Below are 17,574 nucleotides of genomic sequence, written 5' to 3' on the forward strand. Positions count from 1 at the left end.
GGTGGGACACTGGGATGAATAAACAGTAGGGAGCAATATATGTATAAAGAGTAAGATTTGGGAAAACATTTGCCCTGGACACTGGAAAGCCCCACATAGCTCTGGTCTGGGAAGAGGTGAACTGAGGGCCAGATTTGGGGACAGGAAAAAGATTTCCTTAAAAAAATATATGTTTGTCTCACACCTTTCCACCACTACCCTACCCATGGGAATAAATAACTTGCTGTTTTGTGCGTGCACTCACACCCACACTGAAAGTCACAATTCTGATGATCAAACAGGAACTATATTTCCCCCCCATTAGACACATTTTGTGTAGTGTGACTGCAGTCAGGGATAGTCTTATTCTTGTTCTTATTCTTTTATTAGAAAAAGAGTCCATCAAACAGTTCCACAAACAGGGGCTTGTCCTGGGCAGATACTGAGCCTCTCTTTTATTTAAAAATAAACCATGTACTGTTAAAAAAATATCATGGAAAGGATCATAATTCTTTGTACAGACAGTACGTTTGCATGCTTGCTGTCCCAGTTCCAAAATGAAACCCAAACATTCCTTGTCTGTAAACAAGAATTCAGAATAAAACAAACATGATTACAGCTGTCATTTTAAAGTGGACGCAGATAGGATTATTCAAATTTATTTGTTTCTTGTTTAACCTGCCCTGTCCTCTCAAGGAGGTCAGAAGAAAAAAATTAAACTTTGAACATTTTACTTGTATACTCACATTTACATTTTCGGTGAACTGCATTTTCCTGTTGAAACAAAACAGCTTTTTAAAGCAGAATAGTGAAAGGTGGTCTCGTTTCTGAACCTAGACTATAACTCATGTGTTATACATAGGTTAAGTAATTATGGACAGTAGCACCCTTTTAAGTATACCATTTTTCAAATCAACCTTTATTATGAAGGCTATAAACCAGTGGTTCCCAATTAGGGGTCCGGGGACCCCTGGGAGTCCGTGGAATGTACCCAAATTTTATGGTCTGATTTCCAGTATTCAAAAAATTGGTAGAGGTAACTACCACAGAGTTATAAAAAATGTCAAAAGTAGGGGCTCTGTGGCTTGGCTTTTGAAAAATAGGGGATCCCCAGTAATTAGCTGATTGGAAACTACTGCTATAAACAACTGATCTGAGTAAAGATTATTCTTAGTCTATTTATCCTAGCTGAATTATGGTGCCGGAGGAGACTCTTGAGAGTCTCATGGACTGCAAGAAGATCAAACCTATCTATTCTTACGGAAATCAGCCCTGAGTGCTCACTAGAAGGACAGATCCTGAAGCTGAGGCTCCAATACTTTGGCCACCTCATGAGAAGAGAAGACTCCCTAGAAAAGACCCTGATGTTGGGAAAGACGGAGGGCACAAGGAGAAGGGGACGACAGAGGACGAGATGGTTGGATAGTATTCTCGAAGCTACCAGCATGAGTTTGATCAAACTGCGGGAGGGAGTGGAAGACAGAAGTGCCTGGCATGCTCTGGTCCATGGGGTCACAAAGAGTCGGACACGACTAAACGACTAAACGACTAAACAACAACAACAACAATTTATCCTAGAGAATGCTGCCAACACAATGCAACAAACTTGATCCCTGCTGCTCCAGAGGGCAGACATGCCTAGAACTCATGGTGGGAAATTCAAGGGATAAGGTTTTGGAGAAATATCCTAATGGTAAGAGGTGTTTGACAGTAGAACAGATCGCCTTGGGATGCAGTAGGCTCTTCCTAACTTGGAAATATTTCAGCAGAACTGAATGGGAACACTGCTTGCACCCTGCATTGAGCAGGACATTGGACAAGATGACACTCAGGGCATTGAATGGGGACCTCCAAGTCCCTTTCCAGCTACACAATTGTATGATTCAATTACCCCAACTACACATTGTGCTTACTGCTGCCATTTTTTTACTAAAAGGAGATTTTCAGTACAAAAGGGAAACAGAATGCCAGGGCACACCAGAAGGATTGTATTTGCTTCTCTCATCCCCTTTAGAATGTGATCCAGTGTGTTCATCACTTCCTACCCATTCAGTGTAATAAGCAGACACTGATATTAATGGCAAATTTCACACCTTTCCTCTGGAATATATTTATATTCACTATGCAATTGGATGCCTCATAAGATATCATAACTAAATTTAGCGCAATGGTTGCAGAGCTCAAGGAACCGGTTTTTATCAAAGTATGGGTGGAATAGGAAGCCATTATGGATCAATATGTTGGGCAGAAGCTTTCAAAAGTGCCCTGATTTGGAGGGGTTCTTAGAATTCTGGAGCAATGCCAGATATAGGGCTTTCCAATATCTATAAATAATTGCTAAAGGCATTGTTTATATGTAATTCGTAAATTCATTAAAAACATATAACAATTACCAATGGACAGATAACCTTTATGGAGTAATTGATCAAATCTGGGTCATGGTCCATTAGGGATACTGTGCAGGAAGTCAAATAAGGTGAGACATTGGGCATCCATGATTGGCTTTCTCATGATTTAATTTCTTTTAAGACCAGGCATGGGAGAATGCTACTTGAAACAGAACCAGGATGCTGAAGAGGTTACCTTTTTCCTGCCTACCAGTTTCCCACTCAAAATTCCACCCTGGTTAAGCGGGATAATATAGCTTGATTGTGATTTTAGTAATGCCATATGCTATACATAAATGCAAAAAGGAGAAACTTCTTCTCAAAAGGGTCAACTAATAATCATGGTACCAGACAAGCAGCAGAACCTGTGCAAAGCTGCTTCAGCCATTCCGCAGTTTTTGAGGGCTGTATCCAACATTAGTTATACTTAGAATAGACCCATTGAAATTAATGGGCATGGCTAACTTAAGGCCATTAATTTCAATGAGACTGTTCAATTAGGTTCATTAATTTCAATCAGAGCAGAGTTCAGCCGGGTTTAATATTGCTCCAGAAGAAGGAGCCTGTGTTCTGAAACACACTGAGCTATAATAAAGCCTCCTATTCATTTGTTAATACATTACTGTAAAAGACCCCTGATGCCTGCTCCCATGACAAGTGCTTCTATCACTCCACCTGAATTTTAAAACAAAGTTGGTTAATGACCTGTGAGACTGCAGATCTAGCAGATCTAGACTTTCCACCATCATCTATGCATTGCATAGTCTGGAGAAAACCATGCACTTGGGCTTTGGTTCCTATCTTAATTTATATATATATATATAAAATCCTCCCCAGAGTTACCATGAAGATAACCACAAACAATATTGCAAGGGCAGAATTAAAAGTGCTATACTAATATTGCTATTTCTGTTTCTCAAGTAATGCTAAGAATGTCTTGTTCTCTCTCTCCACATATTATTTGAGTTTTGGAGTATTATCGAAACCACTGACTTCAAGTTGCGAGAAAGAAAATTCTGACTAAATATCAGGAAGAACTTTCTGACAGTAAGAGCTGCTTGACAGTGGAATGGACTCCCTTAGAAGGTGGCAAACTCTCCTTCATTGGAGGTTTTTAAGCTGAGTTTGGTGGCCATCTGTCATGGGGTTGGACTAGATCAGGGGTCAGCAATTTTTTTTCGCTACGGGCCGGTCCACTGTCCCTCAGACCTTGTGGCAGGCCAGAGAAGCGGCACTGGGGGGGGAGCTGGAAGAAGAGGTGCAGGGGACAAGTAGTCCTCCTCCCCACTCCCAGCCTCAGCCGCTGCACTTACCTTCCCTGGGGCTGCCGCCACCACCACTGCTGCTTCTCGTGAGTAGGCAGAGCGAGCTCATCCGCTCCACTCTCTGACCCACAGGTGGCAGACGCAGCAGAGGGAAGATGAGCGGCACGAAAGGGCTGGCTCCAGAGTGGGGCTGCTTAAAATGGTGTCCAGCCAGCTCAGCCCAGCCCCCTTCCTCCTCTAGGCAGGGCAGGGAGAAGCCGGGAGGAGGCACCGCCACAGTGTGGGGGTGTGTGGAATGGCGCGGGGGGGGAATGGAGCAGACCGAACGAACAGTATCCCCATGCCGATCCACAGACAGTCCATGGGCCAGATCCTGTAGGTAATTGGGCCTGATCTGGCCCGCGGCCCTTAGTTTGCTGACCCCTGGACTAGATGATCCTTGAGGCCCCTTCCAACACTACACTTCTATGTGCCCATTTGACACAAACTTGCACCCTCTTTTGTTCTGCCATTTAGTGATGTGTAAGTGGCCAACCTCATCCTTGGGCCTGTCTACGGGAACAATGTCAAGCCTGCGCTTCTTTTTGGTTCTTCCACAGGGCACTGCTGGAGGTCAGTAGGCAAGAGGGGAAAACCGCACTAAGGCAGAAGAATGTTCCCCATTTACTTTAATGCACAGTAGAGTGGCACTATCAAACGCTTTCCATTTAACTTGTGGCACACTTGCTGAAAAGGGTAAACCAGCAGTTTATTCAAAGAGCAGCTGTAAAGCAGCTTCAGATTTGACATCTTACACTTCCTACTCTTATTACTTCAACAGCCAGGAAACTGCGAGAGAAAAGCAAAGCGCTCATTTTTATTTTTATTTTTGCTTTGTTTATCTCCCGCATCTTTTGGGCCTACGTGATTTGGAGATCAAAGGAATTTATGTTCAGTGTTGCCAGCTTATTCCTCTCTGGAGTGTGCTTACTGACTTCCTCTTTATCCAGTATGATGTCTGTCAGTGTTTGAATTACTTCCTCATTCTCTCACTGACTCACTCATCCACTGAGGCTCTGCTTTGCTGGGTGTCCTAATACACAGCGGACTTAAGGGACCTATTGTCTATTTCATGTTTAAAGAGGACGCATATATTACACACGCACAAAAGATATTTATTACTGCCATTGCTATTGGGTCTGTACAACCTACCTGAAAAAGACTTGTTCTGAATAGAGGTGGTACATATTGTTTATAAAAAAAATACATAGACCACCTAACATAATGGTCAAAAAATATATATATCACAAAATAGTAGCTAATTAAATGCAGCAAACTGTTAATCGTACATTGTGCCAGTGGTGCAACATCTGGCTGTAATTAGAATGGAAGCCCTAGAATAAATACTGGTAATGTACTAGTCCTCATGGACATATCTGGGTCTCTATTCTATTTATTCATCATGGAAAGCATAGTTTCTGGTGCATGGTTTGGAACTGGGGAGAAAAAGCATTCTCTCCTTTATCATTAAAAAAAGTCCTCTAAAATTCATTACAAAGATTCATACAATTTACAAAAGTACAGTCTTTTAGAAATGCAGATATCAGAAGGTCAGAAGCAGAGAATGTTTCCAGTGACTTCAGGCAAATTTTATCTATTATCTGAGCTTTTCACCTGGCTCTGAATATGGTTTAAATATATGCAATATTAAATTTCCTTTCCAGTGATCCTTAATATGTAAATAGGATTAGATCTTTGATGTATCCAGTTACAACATCACACAGAAAGAGATAGAGGTGGTGTTGCATTTCATGCATATACAAATTATTTTTTCCTTGCTCTTTTAGGAAAATGTCATAAAATAAATCCTAATGTGACCTAACTGGCCCTTGAATGGTGGCGGTGGTAGGTAGTTCTTGGATTTTAATTTCCAGTTTTCATACACAGAAATCAGTATCTCATACTGCAGCCTCTGAACTTATTTAGGCCATTGGTAAGGCAGAATCATGTAGAACAGGGACCCGTCTTCTGTAGGGCCTCATAACAGTTCCTAGAAATGTGATGATCTAGTTCCTAAGGATTTCTCTCTTTGTTCCTGTAAATAGGAATATTTCTAAAGGCAGACGTTGCAAATAAAAACAAAATAAAAGGGGCAAGTTTTATTTAGATTCTATCAAGGCTACAATGAAGCGTTTTGTTTCTGAACCTGCCACTCAGTGCTTTATGAAGCACATAACCTGCTCTATACAGTTCAGCTCATTTAATTATTATCTGTCTTCTGAAGTGAAAGTTAAATATAGCATTTCAAGCTGCTTGCGAACTAGACCATCTTTATTTTCTTTCACAAACCACATGTTTATGCCATTAAAGGCTGCTTTCAAGCTGTTTTCAAAACATCTCATATTCTACAGCAGGGGTGGTCAATCTGCGGCCGCAGATGGCTATCAACCCAATTTCATGCAGTGTTCGGCCGGGAGTGCTATATTTGTCCCCCAGGCCCAAGGTTCCTGAACCCTGGTCTAAGTTATCTCTACCTGAAGCACAGTGGCAGCACTGGGTGGTGAACTGGGAAGAGGCAGTCTAGACAAGTTGCGAGCCTTTGAAAAGGCATACTCAAAAATGAGAATGCCCTTGTTCAAAAGCCTGCACATCTTTGAGTTAAGCAGCTGGCTGTACAAGCAGTTGAGCAGGCTTTCCTTGCTTCACAATGCTAGTGGCTGCCTCCCTCCCTCCCCACCCATATCCTATCATGGGCTCACAAGCCTTAGATGAGACATAAGGTGGAAGTAGCACAATGTGCCCAATATCAATGCCTGATTGGTGTAAAGGTTCGTCTAGTCAAGCATCCTGCTTTCAGCAGTGTTGAAATAGCCAGTTTCCTTAAGGAAACTCCCAAGCAGGGTGCCTTGTCACCAGCCCACTCCCTTCTGCATTTGCCATTCAGAAGTATATTGCCTCTCAAAATTTAATTTCAGGTGACTGAAAGTCATAGGACAGCTGAGGAGGACATGTAATCCTTCTGGGCTTCCCATAGGCATCTGGTTGGCCACTGGGGGAAGCTGGATGGTAGCATTTGGTCTTACCCAAAAGAGTCCTCTTATGTAGGTTTGAAGCACTGGAATTTAAACATTCATGACAAAACTGAATGAATAATAAACCAACAGAAACATAACCTGGATCAATATTCAATGAGTTTACATGTATGAAATCCTGAGCTGAAGTCTGATCATATAATGCCTTTGTAAATAGGCTTTTCAAACAGTATATCCAAACAGCAGCACTAATTTTAAACTAACTGTGCTTAGATGCCAGGTTGTAAACCTGCTCTCCCATGCTCATTCCCCCCTAGTACCATCAATATATATTCTTACATTGTGTTCTTACAAGTGCTCATGGTCAGCTTTAATACCACTACTCTACGTAGCCAATGGTTGCTAACTTAAGCAGCAATAGCTGACATGGTGCCAACTGTAAAAGTGTAAACATAGAGAGTATTTGACTTCTGGGCTGGGAAAGCATTTTCCCTGGAAGAAGGAGGGCATGGCAAGCAACAGAAACCAAGTAAATATTTGCATAAGGGAGACAATCACCTTTGTTTGCAATGTTCTTGGAAACAATCAACATCTCACAAGCTATGAGCAATTATTTTCACTACTTATCTACCTGAGGAGTAAAAACCTATAAAACGCTGTTTAATGTTTCATCCCCCGCTCTTCTGCTTACAAAATATATTCCAGGAGAGGCTAAATGGCATATTGACACATGCTGTTTTAGAAACGGACCAAGGAACAAATATGCAAATAATATTTGTTGAAGTGCAGTATCTTCAGAAATGCAGATTGCCTAAGAAGAGTCAATCTAGTCCAACATCCTGTGGCCAACGATATGCCCAAGAGGAACCCGCAGCAGGATTCAAGAGCAATAGCGCTTACTCCTCTTGGTGTTTCTGGCAACTGATATTCAGAAGCATGCTGCCTCCAACAGTGGAAGTAGAGCCTAGTCATTATGGTTAGTAACCACTGATAGTCTTAGCGCCCATGAATTTATCTAATCCTCCTTTAAAGCCATTCACATTGCTAGCAATTATTGACTCCCGTCAATGATTCCATAGTTTAACTATGCACTGTGCGATGAAGTACGGTACTTTCCTTACCTTTTCCCATGTGGTGTCCATACAACCTGGAACAAGGACATAAACAGGTATTAGACTAATAACCACTTCTTTATTAAGAACAAGGATCTGCAAACAATTAGCAGCCTGGGTAATTTCATTAACTCGACAGGCAATGTGTTACGATAAGAGCTAGGAAGATGCTTCTGCCCTTGCCTGCTTCACATAGGTAACTGCACTTTGGCTCAGTCCATGAACTGGGGGTAGGGGCAGGGAGAGAATCTGTTTTTCATCTAGGGGTGGTTGTTATGATTTGTTTGTAGGGAGGTTATTCAACAAAGAGCATTTGTCTGGAATGTATCCTGACTTGCTTGGAGAGGGTTTATCTTCCAGTGAATCTTTCTACACTTTTCAAAGCGTTTCACCATCACTTTCCTTTCCATGGAAAGCCAGGAGTTTTGTTGTTGCTGTTGCTCAATGTGAATTTGTGGCACCAGAGGGACAAGAGTGCTTGAGTCCACTTTGATTGCATAAACCTAAATTTTCCAATATGTGCCTGAATCTCTCCCGCTAAATACTGACAGTCTGGAAATGCCTGACAGAAACACGACTGCGAAAAGAGCCACTTTCTTACTGCTTTTGGTCTCATCACTCTCCAAGACTGTGAGGTAGCAATGCGGCTTCTGAAAGAAAGTTTACATGCCACATATCACTATCTAAGGTGTGTGCTGGGGCGGGGGGCTATAATCTAAATAGCTTTCAGATCTTCCTTTCTTATTCACAAACATTCAGACAAATACACTTCGGATGTTAAAACATCAATTTTAAAAAATATCCACACAATTCCCTCCTTACTGTTGCTCCACTTCTCTAATTCTCTGACTGCAGAAAGTTTCACAAGTAACCTTAACTAGGCAAGCACTGGTGTATTAGGCTACATGCAGACATCCGTATAAATCAGGTTTTTGTTTTTGCTGCGGCTTGAGCCCATCTTCCAACCCCCTTTGACAGACATCTTGGACAGTGAATTAAATGCTGATTCAAGAGCTTTTCTTGTCTCTCTGGAGCGCTTCAGGCAGTCTGCATGTAAATTCAGGTTATGTGGGTCTGCTTCATTAGATAGCTGACCTCACTCGCCTGGCAGGTCTGAAACAGGATTGATGTGTTTTGCTGGTCAGAATGATGGTGACGTAGGACTATCTAAAAGGATTTAGGCTTTTGGTGATCTCCAACCTCTGCAGCACCAGGGTTGATTTGTGCATGGTCAGCTATATCCTGCAGAGCGGTAGAGGATTCCTTGACTGGCTTCTCTGATTAGTTCATGAGCCACGTTGATGATTAAATAATTCTTATATATTTGGATCATGACTCTGCACTGAGAATAGTTCCATTAAAGGTACCTTCACCATCTTCTTGTCCCATTTCTATGGATACTTTTCTATTTGCGAGTTTTGAGGCTGTGCATAGAATCTTTACTATCAGAACTTGTTCCAAAAACAGACATAAAATGTTACATCAAGATAATTGCATAATATAATGTGCTGAGCCTAGCATAGGTACAATATATTAGACATATGGAATTATTGTATCCAGGACTGAAAACAAAGCTCTTTCTCTCCACACAGACTCCCTTAGTCTGGAGGCTGTTTGCTTCTGGAAAGAGAGTCATTAGCACACCATCCTCTTTGGTGGCTTGAAAACAAAGACTAACTCACACATTCAAAATGGAGATCTACAATGGAATGCCCAATATCATCTAAGTTAAATACCTCCTGAAAAGGCAGCAAGCAGAGATCCATTCTTGGTTATTTTTTAACTGCTAGGCTCTCTGAGAGATTTAGTTTAGCTCAATGGAATTTTACAATGTTAAATCTTTAGCAATACACATAGAGTTGTTTTCCATTTCAATGTACAATTAAACAATAACACTTAACAATGCTCAGAAGCCCCCTTGAGATCTGAATGCAGAGAAGAGCCCATGCCAGTGGGACTATTGAGCTGGGGCTTTGTGCATGCCACTCACTATTCTACAAAGGTTTAACCCTCCTATGTTCAGCTGAATACTTGAAAAGGGCTATAGCCCTATTCATATAGTTGATTCAGCCCTTCCTAGGAACCACTTCATTTAATTTTTTTAAAAAATTAATCTCAGTTGTTGCAAAAATTTTGAGAAGAGGATAGAATAAATAAATAATTTAAAGCAGATTTATGGCTGAGAAATGACTTTGGTCTTTTTCATCTTTAGCAAATTCAAAGCACTGGCTTTCAATGATTGATTTGAAATGTCTGTGCTCTTAACTTCTCAAAATCTTTTTCTATATCTTGAATATGCTAATGATGAAATTGGCCAAAGTCCCTGGTCATCCATAAATCTACTTTTTACAGTCAAGTGGTAATTGATATGCTAAGGCTGTAATTTGCTAATAGCATTTTATAGGTAGAAAAATGGAAGAAAATGGCACCTAATCATCTCCTTGATTTATTAATACATGGAAGTATAACAAGCTGAAGTGTATGACCCCCACACACCATCATTATCACTCAATTAGGAGTGAGCATTGGAGTTGGAATACCATTCTTAGGAGATTGACTGGTCTGCTAAGTAGTTCTGGGTACTAACAGTTTTAAAGGAAACAAGCACTCTGGAAGTAATGGAACTTAGTCTCAGTTTTACAGAGCAGGCTGTGGTGGTACACCAGAAATACTATTGTGATTTCATTTGTGATTTAACAAAATGTTGAGTTCAAATGTAGTTATTGGCTTTCACTAACTATCATATTGCTGTGTCACTCCTGGAATATTTAAGTGACATAACTTTATAGAAATAATCTAGAGTTATCCTTAGACTCAAGTTTCCAGCATTCACTCATTCCAGATGCTACAGTGCTCAGACAATACTTGTGTATCCCAGGAAATGCATTTTCTTCTATCCTCCGAATTCCAGTGTGGTGTAGTGGTTAAGAGCGGTAGTCTCATAATCTGGGGAACCGGGTTCGCGTCTCCGCTCCTCCACATGCAGCTGCTGGGTGACCTTGGGCCAGTCACGCTTCTTTGAAGTCTCTCAGCCCCACTCACCTCACAGAGTGTTTGTTGTGGGGGAGGAAGGGAAAGGAGAATGTTAGCCGCTTTGAGACTCCTTAAAGGGAGTGAAAGGCGGGATATCAAATCCAAACTCTTCTTCTTCTTCTTCTTCTTCTTCTTCTTCTTCTTCTTCTTCTTCTTCTTCCAGATCATTGTTAAACAGAAGATCTCCATAAGTGTGTGTTTAGGGCACAACAGTTGGCTTGACCTCCCTGACACAGGAGCTGTGAGCAGAGCTTCTTGCACTTCACAAGCTTATTGTGTACACCAGTCAAAGGCCATGGGAAAAGGGAAAGAACAGCTGATTCCTTGCTGAGTGCATTACTCAAACCATAAAAAGAGTAAGTTTCAGTTTGAAATTATTTATATTTTCATTACAAAAATGTTTTCTTCACAGATACACAGCAACATATGGAGATGCATAGGAAATGTGCATAATTACTACTAGATGTTTTGCTTGTGGGAAGATAAATCTATTTGTCATTCCATTTTTATTTAGAACATTATAACTTTCTGAAAGCCCTGCATATTGGACCTGCAGTTCTGCTGTCTTTTCATGGCTAACTGTGGGGGTTGACAAGCAACAGTTGAAGAAGAGAGATAAGTTCTGTAGTATTTGCAAGATTACAAATGATTCACAGATACTGAATTAGAAGGAATCCTGCTACCAGGATACTGAATTAGAAGGAATCCTGCTACCAGGATACTGAATTAGAAGGAATCCTGCTACCAGGGGGTGTGGACTGTGTGGTAGGTGCGATCTGCCCCAGGTGCCCCACTGAATGGGGTGACAAAATGGCGCGTGGCACTCACCACAGGGCCTGCAGTGTGCCCGAGCCACGCATCTTGGGCGCCCGCAGGCTCCACAATGTCCGCCCGCTGCCTCCTCCCAGCTGTAGGGGAGCTGAGGCCCCAGCCCCCATGGCGCACCCTGTCCCCATGGGTGCCACACACCCTGCCCCGCCCCTACGGGCACCGCACACCCCGTCCTTCTCTAAGGGTGCTGTGCACCCCATCCTATCCTTCCCTAAGGGCACTGCGTGCCTCGCCCCAATGGGCAGTTCGCCCTGCCCCTGGGCGCCCCGCCCCAGGTGCCCGAGAAGAGGAGTTTGGATTTGATATCCCACTTTATCACTACCCTAAGGAGTCTCAAAGTGGCTAACATTCTCCTTTCCCTTCCTCCCCCACAACAAACACTCTGTGAGGTGAGTGGGGCTGAGAGACTTCAGAGAAGTGTGACTGGCCCAATGTCACCCAGCAGCTGCATGTGGAAGAGCGGAGACGCGAACCCGGTTCACTAGATTACGAGTCTACTGCTGTTAACCACTATACCACACTGGCTCTGTGTGGCTTCCTCTACTGCTGCCTGCTACCAAACCATGCACAAAAATGTAACTAGTAGGTTCCTTAGCTTCTTGTCCCTACTGGTCACACCCAGAGCTGATTCCCCAACATATAACCGTTTCTAAATCATTTTAGTTCCTGCTCACATTTAGTTCCTGCCTGGAGAAGCTAAAATTAAGGAGAGACATGATAGCAAACTCCAAATATCTGAAGGACTGTCATGCAGAAGATGGGAGCAGCTTTGTGTTGGCCTGGATGGCAGGACAAGAACCAATGGATGGCAATCTCAGAGAAGCAGATTTGGGCTAAATATTGAATGAAGCTTCTTAACCATAAGAGCTGAAAAATAGTTAAACAGATCTTATCAGGAGATAGTGGTGGCCAGTCCTTTCCTATAACGACTTAAGCAAAGACTGAACAACCATCTGTCTGCAGTGCTATTGTCCCATCCTACACTGTAGGTCCTGCACTGAGCAAGGGAATAGACTAGATGCCTTCAACTCTATGGTGGCAGCAAGGTTATTATGAGGTGGCTGTTTCTACTTCATTTCTGCAGCTCATTCTGCTTCTGCCAGTTAAGAACACGACTGCAGCTACCAGCTTGCACAGGCATTTTCCTAAACATACAAACAGTCAAGGTGTGAACAGGGGCAAAGAGGCATGGGCCCTGACATCTTTGTGTGCATCTTTCTGCCGGTGGATCCCTGACCACCCCATATTATATAGGGAAGGCCTGTGGATGACTTCTGTGTACACTTGTTTGAAGGTGAGTAGAGTGCTGTATATTATGGGGAAATGGCCTGTGTTGCATTGTAACATCTTAATATTGCAAAAATATTTTTACAATGAAAATGTAAATAATTTCAAACTAAAACCATTGCTCTTTTGATGGTTTGATTAATTCATTATGAATCCATTGTTCTTTCTCTTTCACCGTGGCCTTTGACTAGTGTACACAATGAATGGTGAACTGAGAGAAACTCTGCTTATCTCTCCTGTGACAGGGATGTCAAACCAGCTGTGGTTGCATGCAGACATTAGCCTAAGGAAGCAGGACCATGGGATCACCTTATAAGGAGCTTGATACAGTTCACTGGTTGTAGTGGTCTGTCTTCATAAAGATGCCTCCATGCACATGAGTCAATATGAAATGTGTGTAGAAACTGTTAGCTTGCTGGCTCTGGGCCCAATTGTCATATATCTAATAAAGCACCTAGTAGCCTGTTGGAACTAAATGCGTATTTATATATTCATCGTTATTACCTTCTCCATAAATTCCTACTCATTCAAAATTTACTGCTGACATTTGTTTGCACTGCAACACTGTTTTCACATTAAGAAAAAGTGGTCATTTATTTTAGGCTTTGCAAATCAAACGATTACATCTCAAATCTTGTTTAATGGTAAAGCCTATCCAAGCACAAGCATGTCTTTTATAATTAAATACTTAAAGAAGAACGGTTGGGCACTGGTGTGTTCAAATTTGATTTAAAGTCTGCTGCACATAGTTTATTTAGCCACATGCTGGAGGCTGACAGTTAAGTGCAAAATGTGGTAGGGAGATTCGGGTAACATTGCTTTATTCATTTGTTTGCAGATTTATAACCACATTTCAGCCAAAAGTTGAAAAGTCCACCAAGTACACATACTGTATAAAGTGCAACAATTATAGGATAAAACATTACAATTTTTTTTAAAAAAAACCATGCAAATATTAATATCTGAGTATATGAAAAGAGGAAACATTAAAAAATAATTCCCAGTGGCATACAACCCAAGGACCTGTCTGAACTCACTAGCTGGCCACAGCAAACCAATGTTTCACAGTCTAAGATGGAGATAAATAATACTTGCTTACCTTACAAAGCATCTATTATTATATATAATAATGGCTACCTTGTATGTATAATAAACATGTTGCAAAATCTGTTACAGTCGTACCTCAGCTCCCGAACGCCTTGGGAGTCAAACGTTTCGGCTCCCGAACAATCAAAAACTGGAAGTGAGTGTTCCAGTTTTCATTTGTTCTTTTGGAAGCTGAATGTCTGACGGGGCTTCCAATTGGCTTCAGGAGCTTCCTGCAGTCTATCAAACGCCACACTTTGGTTTCCAAATGTTTCAGAAGTCAAAGGAACTTCCGGAACAGATTCCATTCTACTTCTGAGGTATGACTGTATTTTCTTGCTGTGACATATTCCAGCTTGAGACTATAGTTTTTGCTGAAGAAGTGTATCTTCCAAGAATTAGTTGGATGTTGGGGACTTCACAGCAAAACAACCATAGGAGTCCACATTACACCCTGAAAAACCATGTCTAGTTTTCTGAAACAAAGTCAAATGTATGAACCACATCATTTCCCCCCAGCAATTTCACCAGTTTGTTTGTTTGTTTGCTTGCTTGCTTGCTTCTTTTGAAACTGATAATCTTGAGGGTACTGGAATAAGGCATCTAGAGACCACATGCTTTTTATCCTACGTCACTCCAACAAGCTAATAAAAGGAAGAGCAAATATAGAATTGGCCTTATCTGCTGAGACAGGAGTAAAAAGCATGATTATAGCACTTCGCTCTTATTCATTCTATGTAGGAGATGTACAAAAGCAGCTGACCTTGATTTCTGGGGGGGGGGGGGAGGAACTGCAAGTGAGTAACTTAATTCAAGAATAACATAGTCAAGCTTTTGACTTTTGCCATTTTGTAGTCCTGTCCGCAGATGCAGTAACAAGCAACAGCCATTTTTGTTGGCTGCAAACAGTTGACTCACTTGCAGATGGATGAGTTTACTCTCTGTTGCTGGGATGGGACCTTTGACAGTTGGGTGGTATTTAATTGGAGTGCTACTCGCCAGCTTCCTTCCTGTGCTTTTATTGATTTGTTTTAATCATTCCTACTACTGCTGTGAAACATCTGTGGCATAAAGGCTCGGCAGATATTAAACTGAAACAGCCCCCAAACTGACTGTATATGAGAAGATGGCAAAAAAAATAGTGTTTTGTTAGTTTATCATGCAGCTAGGTGAGGCTGAGACTGGAGTGAAAGTTAAAAGCATGTGTTAAAGTCTTGTCTAACAAACAAATATTTGCAGGACAAATACCCACATTTAAAAGGGCTGTGGCCACTTCTTTATTGAGAAGCAGAGATGGAAGAGGAGTCTTTGTTTCATAAAACACACACTTGGGTCTCCAAGGGGGCAGGGGACATTATGGAAAATCAAGGTATCTTGAATCTGCTTCCTTTAGTATGGTATGCCACCTACACTGGAAGACATCTGGAGAGCAGGCATACCAGTCAGCTAATGCATGAGCCAGGGCTTGGTGGTTAACTTTCATGGATTTATCCAGCCTCTGATACCACAGTATTATGGAGGATGGGTAACTCAGTGACATGCAAGAGTACAAAATAATGCAGCACGTAAATTTATTTGCTAATTCAGGATAGGTATAATCAGAAAAGCTCATTTGTTTGTTTTGCATTCTCTCATCAAGTATGTTGAAGACCAAGTGCCTGCAAGGGGATCTTGATACCGAGATTTATTCTAAGGCAGGGGTCAGCAAGCTTTTTCAGCAGGGGGCTGGTCCACTGTTCCTCAGACCCTGTGGGGGGCCGGACTATATTTTTTTTGGGGGGGGATGAATGAACAAATTCTTATGCCCCACAAATAACCCAGAGATACATTTTAAATAAAAGCACACATTCTACTCATGTAAAAACATGCTGCTGGCCAGACCGTCCGCGAGCTGGATTTGGAAGGCGATTGGGCCTTAGTTTGCCTACCCATGCTTTAGTCACTACAAAATAAATATAACCTCCATCTTTCTTCAGCTTATTGTATTCAGACACATTGTTGCATCAAAATTTCCTCAGGCGGGGTGAAGCTGTAGCATCCCACCATACCACAACTGATGTTTGCCCAGAACTCCATTTCTCCACCTCTGCCACCATTTTATTCCCATATACATGAATGTAACTCTTCACTGCGATTTTCATTGCTCTGTGTTCTGTGTTCAAGCAGGTAGGATAAAAGTCTGGTGACGCGGGCAATTCAAGTCCTGGCAAAGAAGGCAGCATCTCTAAACTATTATATCTGCAAATGCTACTTCTGGATTTGGACCTGGCACCACAACTTGCTGTTAGAGAGCTTTAAAAAAGAAGCAGCATTTTGCACACAAATCAGTTGTACTTTCTTCATAATACATATACCTCAACGTGGAAAATGGGTCCTACACTGATGCCTGGCTCATATTAAATAAACCTCTATATACCCATTTCTTTAAAGCCCCATATGTATATAGTCTTTTCTCCCTTTACCACCCAATTCTCAGACAGAAGTCCCAAAGGCTGCTAACAAGCCCCGCTGTGATTTGTGACATTATTACAATTTGCATGGGAAGGTTTTACAAGGCAATTCATATGAAATATGCTCTCACATTCCCATATATTCTTTTTTCTTTTTGTTTTTAAAGCTGGAAGCATGACAAACTCACTTGACGTTGCACTGTGGCCAGACCATAGTGGCAAGCTGTTAAAATATCGCTTTCTTTTCTTTTTAAACTCAAAAGGTAGGTAGCTGAAAAATCCTGCCCTCTGCAAGTGCCAATTAGTTGGACTAGATTAATGGTTAGTAATATCCTGCTGAGATACCTGCCTAGCATTTTGATTTCATTATTTTTGCTTTGTATCCAAATGGCTTTGTTCTGAGTTGGGCAGTCCTTTTGAGGGGACAAGGGAAAGTTTGGTAGCTTGTTTTAAAATAATAATAATAATAATAATAATAATAATAATAATAATAATAAAACAACAACAACTTTCAGGTGATTCAATTGATAGTTTGCCCCAGGCAGCTGAACCTCATTGTTGCTATTATTCCAAATAAAACCTGTAGGGAAGGATGTATGAGAAGCCCAGAGAGATAGCATGCTAGGAAATAAATTATTCTGAAGCCCTTTGTTATGACTGTGTCTATTCCAAACATGATGGCACAGATTTACTGCTTGCCAGAACTGCTAAGGAGGCATTCTTATTCAATGGCATGTCTTGGCAGAGAGCAAGCCTAACAAAATTGCCAGAACATAGCCCATAACTGGACCATTATCATTTATGAAACATCACACAGTGGCAACATTTATGTGAATGCTACAGCTGTTACTCCCTGGGAATTTCTTTTACATGTTGTTCCAATATCATATCAGGAGTCTATTTCAACCTCTGTCCAGGTTTTTGTCAGCTTGGCTGGATGGCTTTATTTAAATGATAATGCCACCTGAGGGAAAAAATACAGTGCATTACCAGTAGCCCTGCTATTTTTATTCGTAATTTTAGATTTTTATTAGTCATCCATTTAATCCAAACAGTGGACAGGTTTTGTCAGGATTGATGGAATTCTGGCATGGCAGCACCAAAAAAAGAAAAGAAAAAAGGAGAAGAAAATA

At 41.5% G+C, this 17,574-nt stretch overlaps 1 protein-coding gene across 1 annotated transcript in view; it reads right to left on the reverse strand.

Annotated features, from left to right (window-relative positions):
• Positions 1-17,574, reverse strand: part of LOC310707853 (uncharacterized protein) — a gene marked incomplete at its 3' end in the record, with an annotated part of 56,379 nt that overhangs the window by 22,638 nt on the left and 16,167 nt on the right. The window contains exon 3 of the mRNA XM_083505312.1: positions 7,764-7,789. Coding sequence (XP_083361438.1) covers positions 7,764-7,789 — 26 coding nt within the window. The remainder of the gene's footprint in view (positions 1-7,763; positions 7,790-17,574) is intronic.

This window comes from Podarcis liolepis, assembly GCF_965112155.1.
Source record: "Podarcis liolepis genome assembly, chromosome: 5".
NCBI lineage: Eukaryota > Metazoa > Chordata > Lepidosauria > Squamata > Lacertidae > Podarcis > Podarcis liolepis.